Consider the following 17,286-nt stretch of genomic DNA (forward strand, 5'->3'; position numbering starts at 1 on the left):
TGGAATGACTTTTAACACCCTTGAAGATGCTTTAAAATTTTACAAGGACTATGCAAATATTGCATGTTTTTCTACAAGAGTTCGGAGCACAAATAAGAAGGGAAACGAAATTAAGAATCAATTGATTACACGTAGCAGAGAGGAAAAATGAAAATCTAAAATATCTCCGACCGAGAAGACAAATCTCACAGCTGGTTTAAATTGTCTTGCAAGAATTTATATACACACATTGAAGGATGTTGGTGCTTGGATCATTTCGAAGGTGGTGTTGCATCATTCATATCCTTGCTGTCCAACTCAAACATAGATGGTCAAATAGCACAGAGAACTAAGCAAGTCTATTCGTCGTACAATAGAGAATAACGAGAAAGCTGGTATCAGACCAAGCAAAACTTACTAATCATTTGTTGCGGTAGCCGGGGATCACCGCGGGTTAAATTTTATCCAAAAAGACGTGAGGAATTACATCACGAGAGAAGTGTGGAATGTTTAGGAATAAGAAGATGCAAAAGAATTCAGGAAATACTTATTAAGAATGAAAGAGAAGAATTAGAATTTATTTTTTGAGCTTGAATTCGAGGACTATCAGTCGATTAAGCTGGCTGTTTGGGCTGATGCAAGGAGCAGAGCTGCCTTTGAGTATTTCGGAAATATTATTTCATTCGACACCACCTACAATACAAACAGGTTATATGATGTTCTTGTTTATGATGCTAAATTAATGTTGTTTTATGAATCTGCTGTAGAGGTGTATATTGGATGTTTTTGGGTGTATAAAATCATTATTTGGGTGTATGTAATGATTTTAATTCTGTTTTGAGTGTTGTTTTATGAATCTGCTGCAGAGGTGTATATTAGAAATTTTTGGGTGTATAAAATCATTATTGGGTGTATGTAATGATTTTAATTCGGTTTTTTCGTAATTTGTTTCAAGTATAATTTGGTTTGTGGTTCTTTTGTCGGGATGAATCACCACAGTCAGTATACTTCTTGGATGTGCTTTGATGAAAAACGAAGATATTGAATCATTCAAATGGTTATTTCAATGTTGGCTTCGTTGCATGGGAGGAAATGCTCCGAAAGGGATTTTCACCGATCAATGCGCGTCAATGAAAAGAGATATAAAGGCTTGTATGCCTACAACAATTCACTGTTAGTGTATTTGGCACATCACGAAGAAGATTCCAAGCAAATTAAATGGCTACAAGGGACACGCAGAAATCGAACAAGAAATGAGCCAAGTTGTTTGGAACTCTCATACCAAAAACTCGTTTGATAGGAATCGGAATGATTTTCTGCTGAAGTATGGTCTTGTGGACAACAAGTGGCTTTTAGGTAATGATGATTAAATTCTGCAATAGAGGTGTAAATTGCATGTTTTTGGGTGTATTATACAGATCTTTATAAATACCGTCATATATGGGTTTCAATTTATCTAGATCACCACTTTTGGGTCGGGATGTGAAGCACACAAAGAAGCGAGAGCATGCATTCATTTTTTAACAAGTTCATTACTCGGAACAGCTCACTTATCCAGTTTGTCAAACAATACGATAATTGCCTCGGAAGCAGGGAGCAAAGAGAGAGAGAATTCGATGCTGCAGATTTTCACACCGTCATACCGTGTGCAACGAAATCCTTCGTAGAAGCTCAGTTTCAACATGTGTACACTCACCAAAAATTTAGGAAAGTCCAAGCACAATTCAGAGGGAAGGCGAATTGCATCACAAGATTAACGAACTCCGCTCTAGGTTATTCAGTATACGAAGCTGGAGAACAAGTTTCCAGCTCAATATTTAACAAGTTTACGGTTACTTACAACTCAATAGCAGCCCAAGTGAAATGCCAGTTCTTATTATTCGAGTCAAGAGGGATATTGTGCCGTCACGTGCTAAGCGTGTTAAGCTTTGAACGAGTAATCCAAGTGTCACCGAGATATATATTGGAACGATGGAGCAAGAAAGTAAAGAGGCGACATGCACACATCAAGAGAAGCCACGACGAGCCACTGTTGGAGCCAAGAAGCAAGTGGTTTGACGAATTAATGTTTTGTTCGCAAAATATTTGTAAATTTGCATCAGAATTTAAGGAGCTGATTGTCATTCTGCACCATGCCTACGATAATGTCATGGTTGAGATGGAAGAACTGAAAGCCAAAAGGAAGGAGACATATTCGTTATCTCACGAAGATGCCAACTTGGAATCCGTTAACGAGCTTCAAAGTCCTCCAAGGGTTCGAACAAGAGGACGTCCAAAAAATAGGCTAAGTTCAAAGTTGGACAAATAGATTGCAAATGCCTCAAAGAAGAAGAAAACGAAAGCTCTAAACGAGGTAAAAGTGATGTTCTTTAAATAGGTGGTGATTTAGTTTAATTTTCTTGTTAATAGTTTTGCTAATATGTGAGTTTATTATTTCCAGTTAAACCTGATGCTGCATCAGTGGTGCAACCAAATTCCAGCCAATATCACAGATATGTTACGAATTATCAGTTCAGGAAACCAGCAACAGGGGATAGTTTTTGTGTATATAGTTACAGGATATTGGTATAACGCTAAGTTTTTTGGGTGTATTTCTGAATTTTAATGTGTTTAAAATTATTATTTTGTTTAGTTTTTATGGTTTAAGGTTTAGGGTTTAGGGTTTAAGGTTTTAAGGATCCAACAGCAGGTGATAGAATTTTGGGTATATAATGAAATTATTTAGGTGTAAAATTCAAATTTTTTATATATTTTTTAGATGCTGCTGTTTATGTTAGAAATTATTGTTTTGTTTAGTTTTTACGGTTTATTTAGGGTTTAAGGTTTAGGGTTTAGGGTTTAGGGTTTTAGTATTTAGGGGTTTAGGGTTTTAGGGATCCAGCATCAGGGGGATAGAACTTTGGGTGTATATTGAAATTATTTGGGTGTAAAATTTAATTTTTTGGGTGTAAAATTCAATTTTTTATATTTTTCAGATGCTGCTATTTATGTTAAAAATTATTGGTTTGTTTAGTTTTTATGGTTTAGGGTTTAGGGTTTAGAGTTTAGGGGTTTAGAGTTTAGGGTTTTAGAGTGTAGAGTTTTAGTATTTAGGGTTAAGGGGTTTAGGGATCCAGCATCAGGGGATAGAATTTTGAGTGTATATTGAAATTATTTGGGTGTAAAATTCAATTTTTTGGGTGTATAGTACGTTTGGTGTTGTTTTCCTTCATTTTTTTAGAACGTGTAATTTAGAGTTTTTGAATACAGCAGAGACAGTTTAATTATGAAATTTTTTTTATAATAAAACTGGATTATATTCACAAAATTTTACAACAAGTGTTCAAACTATTCCAAGAATACATAACACTTTGATTAATCACTGTCAATATCATATGAATATATCTGACAATATGGACTCAACAACAGTGAGGATGGCTTGGACAATCTCACTGCATCACTTCCCCTAATGGCTTAAGCTCTGTCTTGATTCATTTCATTAAATAGAATCCGAGAAGCAAATTCTACTCTAAAGTGGTCCACCTCTTCCTACAGTTTAAAAGAATATTCTTTTTAATTAACTATGTTAATTTAGTAAAGTAATAGAGAGTTATATAGTTTTAAACACAATTACCTGAGTCCAATTGTCCCAATCATACTTTTTCCTTTTAATGTTTTCAGGCTGAATTATTTCAAGCCATTTCATTACATAAATAGCACAATCATAGCTGAAAAACAAAAAATAAATTAGAAAAATAATATAGGAAAGATTAATTTTCAGAATAAAAGATTTATACCTTATTTTTTGGCATGAGATGTTAATATATGGTGGTTTAATTTCATGATTCTTTTTCTTGAGAGGTGCCCCCAGCATATACCCTCATTCTCGAAATTACATATCCCTAAAAACAAAAAATAAAGCAAAATATAAGAATAAATTTAATAAAGGAATACACCCAAAGGATCACAAACTACACCTTATTTTGAACAAAAATACACCCAAATATTAAAACACAAAACACAGAAACAACTTACAACAAATGTATTTAGCTTCATTTTGGCTTTGGAGGGACACTCCTTGTGATACGGGTCAAGTATATAAAATTTTTTTCTTTCTTACGTCAGCCACCCATATCCACCAATGCTCTAAATAGCAAACAGATGCAAAAATCTGAAGCATGTCCACATTGAATAGTGTTTTAGTTTAATTAGCACAAAACCAAAGAATTGTGATAAGAACTTTTAGAAACAAAAATTTACATATTGATGTGATGCTAATTTTTTGAGGTCCAAAAAGGGTATAAACATTTGGTAGTCTTTGACCCTAAATGGCTTTTTGGTTTTAGGCCGTAAGAATTTTTCATCTGGATGATTTCCAATGGCCATGTTCTGCAACATTTGTGAAACACCAAATGAAATATATAATACACCCAAAAGATTACAGAAATACACCCAAATTTCATTGAAGTACACCTTACCACAATATTAGGGAGGAGACAGTATATTTCTTCTTGAAATCTTTTAATATTTTGTTGGTTTAGGATCAGGCACATGGCAGTGACAATCTAGAAAAAAAACTAAATCAATTTACAACAATTAAAATTGCAGTTATATTTCATAATAAAATCATTAATGTTATTCTAATATTACCTCAACTTCTATATGTGTAGCAGCTTTTAGAGATGCAAAGTGGACTTTTGACAAAATGAATCGATCATGGGATTTGAGGGTGCACACCAGGTCATACTCATTAGTGCTTCCATCTCTGTATGTCTTCACACGTGTGGCCCAGACATATCATTTTTCTTTCATTCCAGTCGACATCTCCTTGTTCTTCACAGGAGTTTCAAACTTTTCAAAAAATTTTTCGGCACACTCCTTTTCAATCAGTGGACTTTTACCCTCTACATAATCCAATGCTGTCTTCACCCCACTGTTTGCAATTTTTTCTACCAGTTCTTCTAATTGTTCGATTAATTTTGGTGTTTCAGAACTTTTTGCCTTCTGCCCCTCTTGCGTTGGTGCTTTTTCTTGACTTGAATCAGTCAAGTCAAGGCTGAATGATGGCATCGAACCTTCTTTAGGTATGTAGGATGTTGTCCGGGCCATCATCATCAGTGCAGCAGCGTCTTCTGGGGCTGGATTACTGCGTGTTGACATATAACGTACTATAAAAATAAGAACAGATGAATAATATTGAAAATCAAATTTTATTGTGCTGAATTTACATTTTAGATGGAGCTGGTGGAACCGTGGGTGTGCTTTCATCAGGTTTCGGGAGTTGTGGAGTGCTGCAGGGTTAGATAAAATGAATCATATTATAAAAAAACCAACAGATCAATTGTGAAGATATACTCCCAAATAAGGAAAATATACACCCAAATAATAATCAAATATACCCAAACATGAAATAAGAAAAATATACACCCAAATAAGGACAATATTACACCCAAATAATAACCAAATACACCCGAATATTATTCCTTATCTTTTTGTACTTTTTTCACTAATTTTCTCTCTCGGAGACTTTACGAGGGATGGTTCAATTGCTGGCATAGGGGTTGTCTGAGAGAGAGGGGACATAAACTTGAATCGTAACTCTAAACAAGACAAAAATAAAAAGTTAAGAAAGCCCGTTAAAATTCATTATTATAAGGTTGAAATTTAGTTGTAAAACTCACATTGAAAGCGCTTCAGGTTGTGAATGTATCTCCATCCGCACAACCATCATGTTCTGTTGAGCTGGGTCATTGGCTAATTCTTCTACCAGACTCCACCTGAAATACACCCAAATAAAGTCAAAATACACCTGAAGCATTGAAGAAAACACAGGCTTTGTTTTTTGAGAACTTACATAGTTGTAGTTTTTGTTTTTTTTTCCTACTTTTTTTTCTTGAATAAAAAATTAAAGGGCCTTTTTCTAATATATATATATATATACAGAATTAGAAGCAAAAGGTAAAAAATGATAAAAGCAACCGGTATTAGAAACAGAAATTATATGCTATCCGTCGGTTTATTTATGCTGCTTTGATCTGTTTGTCTTTGAGACAAAACATCATTCTCACTTCCTAAGTTCACCTCTAGTATTCTAAGCATAGAATAAACATCATTCAGTAAAAATACTATACAGTTAAATCAGAAAAACAAGATTTTATCAAATAAAGGTTCTTACATTTTGGATGAGTCATAGTGATCTTCTGTCGATCGCAGGTCAGCTCCTTTCTTCCTGGGAAACCAAAAACAATTATCAGCAACCAAAACACCTTAATATCGGTAATATACACCCAAATATAACAAATCCCTGTGCATAAGCTTTTTCATTATTTTTCTTCTTTTTTGATTCCGTTAAGAATTCTTCTAATACTTCAGTTCCAAATTCAGATCTGACAGTACATGCATAAAAGAACATGTTAACAAATATAAATTTGATGATAAGCGGTAATATAGCTTTACAAAGTATCTTACCCATCATAGGATTGAGTTTATTCAGGAGACAAATCCTCAACAACGTGCTTTCTCTTTTTGGATTGCGCCCTGGAAAAAAAAGTATGAATCAGAAAAACAAAATAAAATTGATGATAAAATACTATCCAAAGCAGTTCTTACTTTTTGTCTGTAGTCTGAATTTTTTTCTTTGTTTTTTGTTTTTTTATTGGTGATGATTTTTCACTTCTGAAAGTTAATGAGAAACACTGTTAATACATCAAATTTTGAAAATAAGCAGAAAAGAAAGCGATGATAATTTCAGAATCTTACTCATCATTCGATTCAGTTTCTGAATTGGAATCCTCCTGAATCTGCTTCCTTTTTGTGGATTCCATTCTGCAAGGCAAACAATCATTAATAGAAAACACCGTAAAAGTGACAAAATATACCCAAAAATATTACTTACTTTTTGGCCGTTCTGGTGGGTTGCTTTCTTTTTGGTTCCTCTGAGTCTTCTTCAGACTCAGACTCAGAGAAAGAATCAACTTCAGTTTCAGATGTATCACTCTCAGATGATGATGAACTTGCCTTGTTTTTTTGTTTTTTTTTTCTTTCTTTTCTTTTTTCTTCATTTGTTTCAATTTCTTTTTGTTTCTGCCTTTTTTAATATGCCCTAAAACAGTAAAAATGTTAATTTACAGTATCTACATAAATAAAATACACCCAAACTAGAGAAGGTATTCTGTTCACTTACCATATGGCCATCTATTTCTACTCTCATCCTTGCAACCAACTGCTCTCTATTCCAGTTGCTAACCCAGGGCAGTCCAGGATTTTCTTCTCCTTTCTTGTTTTTATTTTTTGCCAGATGAAAATAAATTATCATCAAGGCAAAGAGGCAGTCGTTGATTGATTTTTTCTTTTTCAGACGGTAATCAGTTATGCCTTTGATGATGAAATTCAGCACATGGACTCCCCAGTTGCCCTCCATTATTTTGTCCATCTTAAAAATTGGAGCTAGGTGCACAAGAAAGATTTTGTTTATTGTTGTTGGCAACAAAAATGCCATCTGAATATAGAGGATAAAAATCTTCTTGAACATCAGGCAATCCTGTTCGTTTTCAACACTAATACTCATCATCTCATCGGTCAGATTTTTTAGAGTCTTCCCCTGGAACCTTCTAAAAATCATTTTGTTCTCTTTAGAAAGTTCCTTATAATTCACTTTATCAGGAAATATATCTCTTACATAAAAGAAAATAATTTACACTCCAAATAAGTTGAAATACACCCAAATATCACTCATATAAACCTATATCTATTTCTTGATTACATGATATCAGAATAAGATATTATGAAGAATGGAACTATAGAGGTTTTCTATAATCAGTTACCTTATGCATTGAGGCTAAGGGCAGCCCCTATTGTGTTGGGTTTAACTTTGAAGGAACTATAGCTTGTTTTGAGTATGTTTTTGCCCAATTTAAAGGAATTAGCCAACTTCTTTAATAGTTTGTGATGCACCCTCATTGGCGGGATGTGCATGAGTCGACCAAAACCTAATTCTTGAACAATTGCTTTCTTTGTCTCGCTCATATTTTCAAAATTTTCACTCAATAATCTGGTGGCATACTTCAAGTCTTTGGTTTGCTGTAAAAAAAAGCAAAATTAGAGTTATTTAAATAACATATATTTGTATTAGAAAAAATTGACTTGTTCTATGACATATATTTGTTCTTACACTGTATTTTTTTTTACCCTGGTTCTTGGTTGCCATTTTTACTGCAATGAAAAAGAGATAGTGTCAATAGATAAAACATACACCCAAATATCAGAGACATACACCTAAATATCAGTCAGATACACCCAAATCCAGTCCTATAAAAATTTTATTTTTTCAATTAAATGAAATTAAATGAGTTTAAAATCATATTCAACTCAACCAAACATGCATAAAATGATACTACAAGATCAAGCACAATTAGAACAGTACCAGTTAGACTTCAATAATCCTAATATATATACCAGTCCCATACACCTCTATATTTTTTTTAGATTACATGACATTATATGAGTTCAGAAAGATATTTAAGTTCAAAATGCCACTAGAAGTAACAGTCGCATTCCAATCCCAACATATACACCCAAAAATCCGCCATATACACTCAAAAATCATCTAGAAGAGGAAGATTCTTTCATGTAAACATGCACAATACAGAGTATACAAACTTACTAAAAAAATATGTAAACATGCACAAAACATGTACCAAAATAGATCAAAACACATATGTTAAAGCATTCACTAGAAGAACAGTTTCATCAGAACACTAATGTGAGATCTAAACCAAGAACAGTGAAACATAAAGAGAAATACGGACGATATAGTGCTTCGATTTCGAAATCAGAAACAGAAATGTGAAAAACCTAGAAGAACAGTAAAAGAGTACCTTGAATAATGTTTGTTCGTTCTTTTTGGTGCTTTTTTTATGGAGATTTATATGTTTTCTTCTTGATTTCTTTTACTTTTCGCGAGGAGTTGGAAGGTTTCTTCAGAATTGCAGTTGATTTTGAATGTGGTTTGAATCTCGACGGTTTGGATATTGATTGAGCAAGAAGAGGAAGAGTTTTTCATAACGAGCGCGCTTTGGAAAACGAAACGGTTGAGTAAGGCGCATGTGTTTATGCTCGATTGTAAAAGAGTGTAGTGTACGTGCTTTTTGTTAGGTTTGGACTAACTTGTATAACTTGTAAGCCAAAAAAACTTGTATGTGTAGCAAATCTGATACGTAAATATGATACTTCAGCGAAGTATCCATACTTTATAGATATTCACATTTTGGATCAGATGATTAGGTGTATTGTCTGTTATTCTGCCACGTTGGTTTTAGTTGTCTAAAAGGACTTTTCTGTTTGAGTGCAAATTACATTGAATAATGCTTTTGGTACAGATTTTACTTGGATCTCATATTGAATTCCAAAGGAAATTATTTTGCATGCCGTTCCTAAAAGCATCTTACAATTTATTCAGCATCATTTCGGAAATTCAATTTTTTTTTTTAAATCACATAACGTGGGCTGCATGAATGAGTTTACGTTTTAGTTTAATGCTAAAATATTTTAAAAGGAAATGTTTGAAAAATGAAAATTGGTTTTGCAAGCAATTTGGTACGATAGTATACTCTTTTTTAATGCTAAATGTATTATGTATATTATATTCAATAATGTTATACATTTAAATTTTTTTGTTAATCAAGTCTAATTAAGTTGGTTTAACATAACAAAAATTAGTTATAGTTAATTTATTCCAAATTTTATTGTTTAAGTTGGTTAGACTTGATTCATAAAAAGACTTTGATGTATAGTATTATTCTATTATATTTTAGAATATTTAATAAGGATATATCAAAAAATAATTATTTCTTTCAATGTATTTATTCATTTTGTCTCAAAGAATTTTGGACCAGACACTTTAGTCCTTAACTAAAATTAATTACTCGATTGGTCCCTAACAATTAATTATGTCAGTCACTTAGGTCCTTGGCTCCGTCAACTCTAACGGAAGACAAAATGGTCCTTAACAACTCTAACAGGGGACAAAATGATCCATGACCTCTTCTGTTCGGAAACGATATTGTTCTCCCCTAATTTCCATCATATCTCACATAACACTAACAGCTTAACACTGTAATTTCAAGCTACACATTGCACACTCTACAACTTCAATGTTCACAAGAAGAAAAATCCTTAACTTGTTTTCAACCAATTCATACTCCGGAAACTAATGACTATGTCTCTCAAGTATTTGTCGTCTTCGATAGATCCAATGAATTTAGACAGCAAGTCTGATTTGTTAATACCCATCGTCGCCATCTTCCTCCTCTTCTACCCTATCATCTCCATAATCACATTGTCCACCACTTCGATTGCTTCCTTTACCTTCTTCTTCAAACCAATTTCAGTAATCGCTTCAGTTTTCATATGAGCGGCAACGACGACATTGCTCGTTGTACTAATAGTTTGGATGCGAGGTCCAAGTTGTCTGCCAACTTGGACTCTGAAAAAAAAAGGAATGAAGCACTCGGGGTCCATTCCAAATGAGAATTTGCATATGATGTCGAAGGAGAATCTTCTTATGATGTCCTAATGTCCAACAATCTATATTGCTTGTCAGAGAGTAGACAAAGGCGTGCCTTTGGGGTAGTTGTGGAACTTGGTCTTGAGGATGTGGTGGACGTTGTCGAGGCTGGTGGTGATGCTGTTATTGAGGACGTGGAGGTGGATGCTTCTGATGGATGAAATGCGGAGGAAGTGGGTGTACTAGTCACAAAGATTTAGAAAGTGTGTGGTCCATGACATGTTAAAGTAGGTGCGACATGCGTGGCAGTTACACTGACGTGATCTTGGAGTTGAAGAGGAGGAAGAAAAAGATGAAAAAGAAGACTGTGAAAGTAAAAGAGAGTATGAATGTTAGAATTATGTGAGATATGATAAAATTGAGAAAGAACAATGTTGTTTTCGAACAAAGGAGTCAGTAATTATTTTATCCTTTGTTAGAGTTGTTAGGGATTATTTTATCTTCCATTAAAATTGACAGAATCAAAGACTTAAGTGGTTGATAAAATTAGTTGTTAAAAATTAATTAAATAATTAATTTTAATTAAAAATTAAAGTATCTAACCAAAAATTTTTTGAAAACTAAAATAGATAAATACTCTTAATTTAAAGTAATCGCTCAAATGAAGGGAATGCTATTTGGTAGATTGTATTGTATGGTCACTCGTGTGGCATGTTAAATGGAAATTTTTATTTCTAGGGTGATGCACCCTCAAACTTTCAATGTGACGAACGGACAAAGTGAAAACTCTCTTATTTTATATTTTTGTCAAAGACAAAGGGAGTATTCACTATTCACATAGTATACCACCAGTCAAAAAAGAACTTAATGTAAAAAGAATCTTTTAACCTTTTTTTTTTTCTTTTAATCTTCTTTTTCCCATTATTTTACGCCCTTTTTTTTTTATCGATGCTATAATTGATTTGCTGAATCAGGATGTAATGGGTACAGTCAACAGTGTTGCTGTCCATCAGGTTGCATTATAAACACCGGACTTTGTCTTTTTCTTAATGGTGGGGGGCATTGTAATAATTTGAGTTTAATTATAATGTACTCTCTCTTCAATAAGATTATTTTTTTTTTCAACTATTATTCTAGAAGTTGATTTACGCATAGGTATCAGAATGGTGTTAGTGATTAAATAATCGATCAGATTATTAAATTATTGAATCATCAATTCAATTATAAATCAATTTTCAATAAAAATATGAAATAATATAAATTTTAAAATTAAAATTTAAAACATGTCTTTATTAATACTTTAGTAGCAATTAAATTTTAATTTTTGAAAATATTTAATACAAAAATAGGTATCAAATTAGTCAATACTACGATAGTTTCTTAATTTTCTTTTAAAGTTAGAGATATTCATTTATTGATGGAAATGAAATACAAAAGGTTTGGGTCCAATTCGGACAACCAGCAATAATAAAAGCGGTACTTCCCAATTAAAACATAATAGATTAAAGGCAAAGTATTTGAAAAAACTCTTAAAAAGAGCTCCATTAGATGGAGTTGTATAAATTATTTATAAAAAAAAGTTCATATCTCATTATGGTATTACTTATGAGCAACATTATTCATTATATTCTAAAGCAAATTTAATGAGGCTAGTTCACAGTATCTCCAAACTCAATGCATCATAAACATAATTGATTAATTGAGAGTCTTTAATTCTACTAAAAAATAACCACTTACCTTAAAAATATTTTTTTTTACTAAAAAAAATTACCATTTTTATTTGTTTAGACTTTAGAGTTGATAATAAATATTATTTTGTAGTTCTTTTTATATATTTTTAATCTTAAATTTTATTAATTTATGCAATGATTTTATCTCTAAAACTAAGAAAATAATTTGTTGGTGTTTGTTTTCTTATTTATTCATAATTATAAAAGACAAAAGTATATTCTTATGATTATTTTTAAAAAAATAAATAATCTTTTCTATTATCGTGACAAAAATATTTTTTATAATAAAAAATTAAAATCAAATCATTTTAATTTAATATTCTCAAAAACTAAAAAAAAATCAAAATCAAAATAAGAAAAACAGATAACAAATCTCCAATTATTCATGTGAAAAAAAGCAAATTTCAATTGCTCACATGAAAAAAAATTTAATTGTTCATCTTCTCACAATTCTCTATTATCGGCTTTGCTCTTGTTATTGCATCGTCCGTGAGACGCTCGAGTTGCTCACGTGCAAGAGCATCTCCAAGCGGAAGCTCTACACCATCGTGGACGTTGAGGGCGTCCGCCGCAAGGTGGTGATCTTGCACCACCTTTAGAGGAGCCCAGCTATCATGTTGCTCCGAGAGGCCTACGAGGATGATGACAATGCAGTCCATCTTGTCAAGGATATCTGTGAGATCGGCGAGTTCTTTAACTGCATCGTTGCTAGGGGTATTACGTGGAGAGGGCGAGTATAGCAGTTACATTGCACGGACCATCGTGGAAGTAGTGCAGCTTTGCCATAAGCACTGATGATCCATAGGAACTTCAAGTTAGAGAATTTCTTGTTCTCTAACAAAAAGAAAATAAATAATTAGGAAATTTTTTTCTCAAATGGGTGATTGGAATTTGTTTTCTCATATGAATATGAATAAAAATAGTAGATACTTTTTTCGGGTAAAAAATTTATTTTCTAGGATGGATCATATATTCAATTTGAGAATATTATAAATTAGTCTCTGAATTTGTTTTAGACGTATAATAAATATTGTTGCTCACAAATAAATATATCATAGGAGTTAAGGATAATTTTATAAATAATTTAAATAATTCCATCTATTGGAGCTCTCTTCGACAAATCCATCAAATACTTTGCCTAGATTAAAATATAATCCTATCTCGCTCTAAGTCCATTTCTTCTTTGTAATACCTCCATGAACTCCGTGCTTGAGACTAGAATCAGCTCAGAAGAGGTGCTTTTGAGCTTAAAACATGCAAATTTCTTGCAGTCCAAATTCTCTAGAGTATTGTTGCCTGAGCTATGCTTTTTCTCCAGTTATGTCTTTTTCTAACTTTTTCAAGAATCTAAGTCATCTTTCTCAATATTTTCCTGTATTATTATTCTGCAGATATACTCCATGATTTGTCATTCTCCATACTTTTTATCATTTTGGACAATCAATTAAATAGTGATTAACTGTTTCTCTCAAATTATTACATCTAGGACAACTTTCGGGTATTGATGATAGTCGATGGTGGAGGCGACAGCAAATTGGAAGTTCGTCATGGAGAATTTTCTATATGACCTTTATTTTTTGTGGGCATTGAAGGTCCCACAAGGAGTTCCAAAGGCTTTTCTCTCTGCTGTTCTAGAAGTTAACTAATGTCGATATAGTGTTTGGAAGGCTTCTCTATACCTAGAAGCTACTGTGAAATTGCCATCCCGTTCTTCTGCCTAGATAATGTGGTCTTCTTCCGTCTCACTAATATCAGTTTTAAAAATTTCTATTGCTATTGCTGGCATGAGTTGTCTTCTGATTATATATTCTTTTCACTGTCTATTATGAATGATCTGATTTATCCAAATTAGATTTGAGTTTGGAATTATTTACTAATGTTTTACGATTTAACTTTTTTAAGCCACAATTATCCATAATCCTTATCCGATTACGTCTTTCAACCTACCAGTAGATTTCTTGTTGGATAATTTTCCTTTCTTCTAACAAGCTTCTCCAGAATCATAATAGATTTAGTCCTATGTCATCTTTTAAGAATGAAGAAAATCTAAAGTATTTACTTCTGTAGATTCTGTTGATTAGAGAGTTAGATTTCATTAGAATTCTCTAACATTATTTAGCTATTATATTTTTTTTAATATAAATATTTTCTACAATATTAATTTTGTAATATTAACTTTCAAGATATTTTTCTTTATGCCTATATATACGCGCTTTACTAATGTGTTTTAGCCTTTTAGGAATATCACAAAAAAATATTTTATTAATTTGAAAGTTTTTTATTATTACATTGTCAATTTATGCAAGAATAAATTAGTTAAAAATATAAATGAAAAAGATTAAACTACTCACCGTTATACTAAATCATGTGAATACTTTTATATTTTCTACTAAATCTTGAAAATTCAACACCATTTATATAACACTCTACCATACAGAGATTTATGCTATAGTTGTAAATCAACGGTGGTGAAACATTACGACACTTAAAAAAATACATATATAGTTATAGAAGGAGGATATTATAACTAGGAACCTGCAAAAAAAAAATAAACACCGAAAATCGTTAAACACACATGGACATGTTAAAGTGATAAACGTTGTATACAAAAGCGAAAAACATCCAAAGATTCGATAATCTACATAATAAGATATATACAAAATAGTCACTAGTCTCGATCCCTAAAAAAAGTCGGCTAAAATATTATAATACTAGAGAATATACAAAATAGACAACCTATCTATCCAACAAAGACCTCTAAGAGGAATTTAAGTTATACAACAATACATTTTCAAAAGGGGGGAGAAATCTAGAGCCAAAATAAATCTTAAAAGAATCCTCTTCGCTTCATCACATGAAATTACGCACTCTCCGCGAGGTGTGTTGCGTCTTGTATCTGTAAAACAGAATAACAATAATGGGTGAGAACCCGAAGGTTCCTAGTAGGGTAACAATTCCAAATAAAAACTACATAAGAAAACATAAACCTTCTAGACAATCTTGATCTCCAACTTCACATGAATCCAAGTCTAGGGTCTTTACTAATCCATACAATGTTAAGTTTGCTAAGGTAAAAGTACTTTAGTCTACTACTGGTCTCATCCACTCCCAACAATCATCTTTATTGTTCTCAGTCTCTATAGTTTCAACGGAATGCAAATACAAATAAGCAATCACACCAAACAATTACAAATAAGAACATTTAGAACAAGTAATACATTTAGCAGTTAAACAAGATTATCAGGCAAACCAAAACAATTATGCACACCCAAGTAATGACAAATTAAAACAACAAAAATAAATTATATTGAGACAATTGAGACATTTTGTTTTGTTTTGTTTTTTTTGTTGACACGCCAATTGAGACATTTTGTTAAGCTTATGAAATAAAACAACAAAAAAATAAATTATATCGCTTTATGGCTGAATAAATTAAAATTGCTTTTAATGAACGAAAATATCTTTATTTGTTTTCTTAAATCAACTTTGTAATAGTTAAAAGGAATAGAGTTGAAGATCTTACTGAAGTAGTAGTTAACTTATTTATAACATCTTTTCTTTAAGATAGTAGAAAGCAAAAAGAATAGAGTTGAAGATCTTACTGAAGTGATTTGCGTAAAGTAAGAAGAACAAGATCGGGATGGTTATCAAATAACCATAATTTGGAAGGGATGAAAAGTTCATCCCTAGAGCTTATGAGACCAAGTTTAAGGGCTTCAGCAATGGCTTCTCCCATAACCTGTTCGGAGCCATAAATGGAAGCAGTGTCGAAGTGCCTGTAACCAAGCTTGATGGCCTCCATTATTGTCTGTTTATGGACGTCACAGCCGCCATCGGTTTCGAAGGCAACAGATTTCTGTAACTTGATTTTTCATTTAAAATTTTTAGATATTTTTGACAACAGTAGAAAATTGAGGGAGAGAGAAGATCAACCTTGCTCTCACACGGAGATTGTAGCCGGAGCAGAATGCGCCACTGGAGGAGAACCTTCTAGAGGAGGTCGTCGCTGGAGAGAGCACAGAATCTCGTCGGAGAATAACGCTGTTGAGACTCATTGCTGGATTAGTTGCTGGAGCATATCATCACCAAAGCAGTCGCTGGAGCAGATCGTCGCCGGAGTAGAGCACAGGTCTCCATTTTCGGGTTTGGTGGCAACGCGCGTTAGTTTCAGCGGTAATAGATTTTTGGGTATAGGGTTTTCCTTTGTTGGGGAAGGGTGTTATTTGAGCCTTCTTTTTTAAATGATGGGTTCTAATAATGGCGGCTTAAAACCGCCAGAATCACCAAAATTCCATTTTACGCAACTTAATTATGGCAGCACCATAAAATGCCATAATTGAACATTATGCCAGTTTTTCAAAACCGCTGTAATGTAAATGCCATTTTAAACTCTTTTTTTTGTAGTCAAACAAATGTACATGATGCATGCCTATCCTACTGACCGTGAGCTCACGTGTCGATTAAACTGCCAAACCCGACACATCCAGTATTTAACCCGGATATTGTCTCTCTGTTGTGCATTCCCAGGAGAAAATATCATCGAGGAATCATATGAAACAAAGAAGAGTGCCTTCTCACCTTCTTTTGGAGGTATAGGTTATGCCATATAAAACAACAGAGAGTGTCGTTCCACTCAAAGGAGAGTGCCTTCTTACCTTGCAACCAGAGAGAGACTGTGATGCAACAATAGGGAATCCTTAACCTAAATTGTTCAAATCATAACCAGAAATTGAATTAAAGAAAATCCTCAACCTTTTATCCAATCTCCCGATGTAACAAGAGAGGGAATATTTAATCCCACTTGTCCACCGTAACACAAGAGAGAGAATCTTTAACTTCAACTTGTCTATCTATGAGCGGGACAAAGCCACCATCCTTACTGTAGGCTGGACGAATCACCATTCTCACAACCTCAATAATACAAGTGGAAAAAAATCCACGTCCTTGCCAATTTAGTTGCCATATCGTATTTATAATCACATTCAATCATAATCAAAATATTAACCCATTTAGTAATTTATAATTTTGCATGACCCTATCTGTTATTAAAGCAATTGACATCGTCAATCCGTGAGCGGAAAAAGTCACCAACCT

The 17,286-nt window shown here is 32.9% G+C and overlaps 2 protein-coding genes across 2 annotated transcripts; one reads left to right on the top strand and one right to left on the bottom strand.

Moving 5' to 3' along the window:
- Positions 1-1,486: 1,486 nt before the first annotated feature.
- On the top strand, positions 1,487-4,667 carry LOC107470829 (protein FAR-RED ELONGATED HYPOCOTYL 3-like). The gene is made up of 3 exons (XM_021134070.2): positions 1,487-2,222; positions 2,420-2,544; positions 4,629-4,667. The coding sequence occupies exons 1-3, from the start codon at positions 1,487-1,489 to the stop codon at positions 4,665-4,667; spliced, it is 900 nt and encodes a 299-aa protein (XP_020989729.2).
- A 7,953-nt stretch (positions 4,668-12,620) lies between these two features.
- Positions 12,621-15,994, bottom strand: LOC127743031 (uncharacterized). Its single transcript, XM_052255690.1, has 2 exons — positions 15,795-15,994; positions 12,621-12,900 (listed from the first exon to the last, which is right to left on the bottom strand). The coding sequence occupies exons 1-2, from the start codon at positions 15,992-15,994 to the stop codon at positions 12,621-12,623; spliced, it is 480 nt and encodes a 159-aa protein (XP_052111650.1).
- Positions 15,995-17,286: the final 1,292 nt, after the last annotated feature.

Source organism: Arachis duranensis, chromosome 10 (genome assembly GCF_000817695.3).
Source record: "Arachis duranensis cultivar V14167 chromosome 10, aradu.V14167.gnm2.J7QH, whole genome shotgun sequence".
NCBI lineage: Eukaryota > Viridiplantae > Streptophyta > Magnoliopsida > Fabales > Fabaceae > Arachis > Arachis duranensis.

Bases quoted from the DNA above. Each gene is read 5' to 3' on its own strand.
- LOC107470829 (XM_021134070.2), top strand. From the start codon at position 1,487: ATGCATTCATTTTTTAACAAGTTCATTACTCGGAACAGCTCACTTATC. The intron at 2,223-2,419 runs GTCCTCCAAGGG...TATTATTTCCAG, and splicing joins ATCCGTTAACGAGCTTCAAA to TTAAACCTGATGCTGCATCA. The intron at 2,545-4,628 runs GTATAACGCTAA...CTATATGTGTAG, and splicing joins TATATAGTTACAGGATATTG to CAGCTTTTAGAGATGCAAAG.
- LOC127743031 (XM_052255690.1), bottom strand. From the start codon at position 15,994: ATGGAGGCCATCAAGCTTGGTTACAGGCACTTCGACACTGCTTCCATT. The intron at 12,901-15,794 runs GTAAGATCTTCA...TAATACCCCTAG, and splicing joins ACTTTACGCAAATCACTTCA to CAACGATGCAGTTAAAGAAC.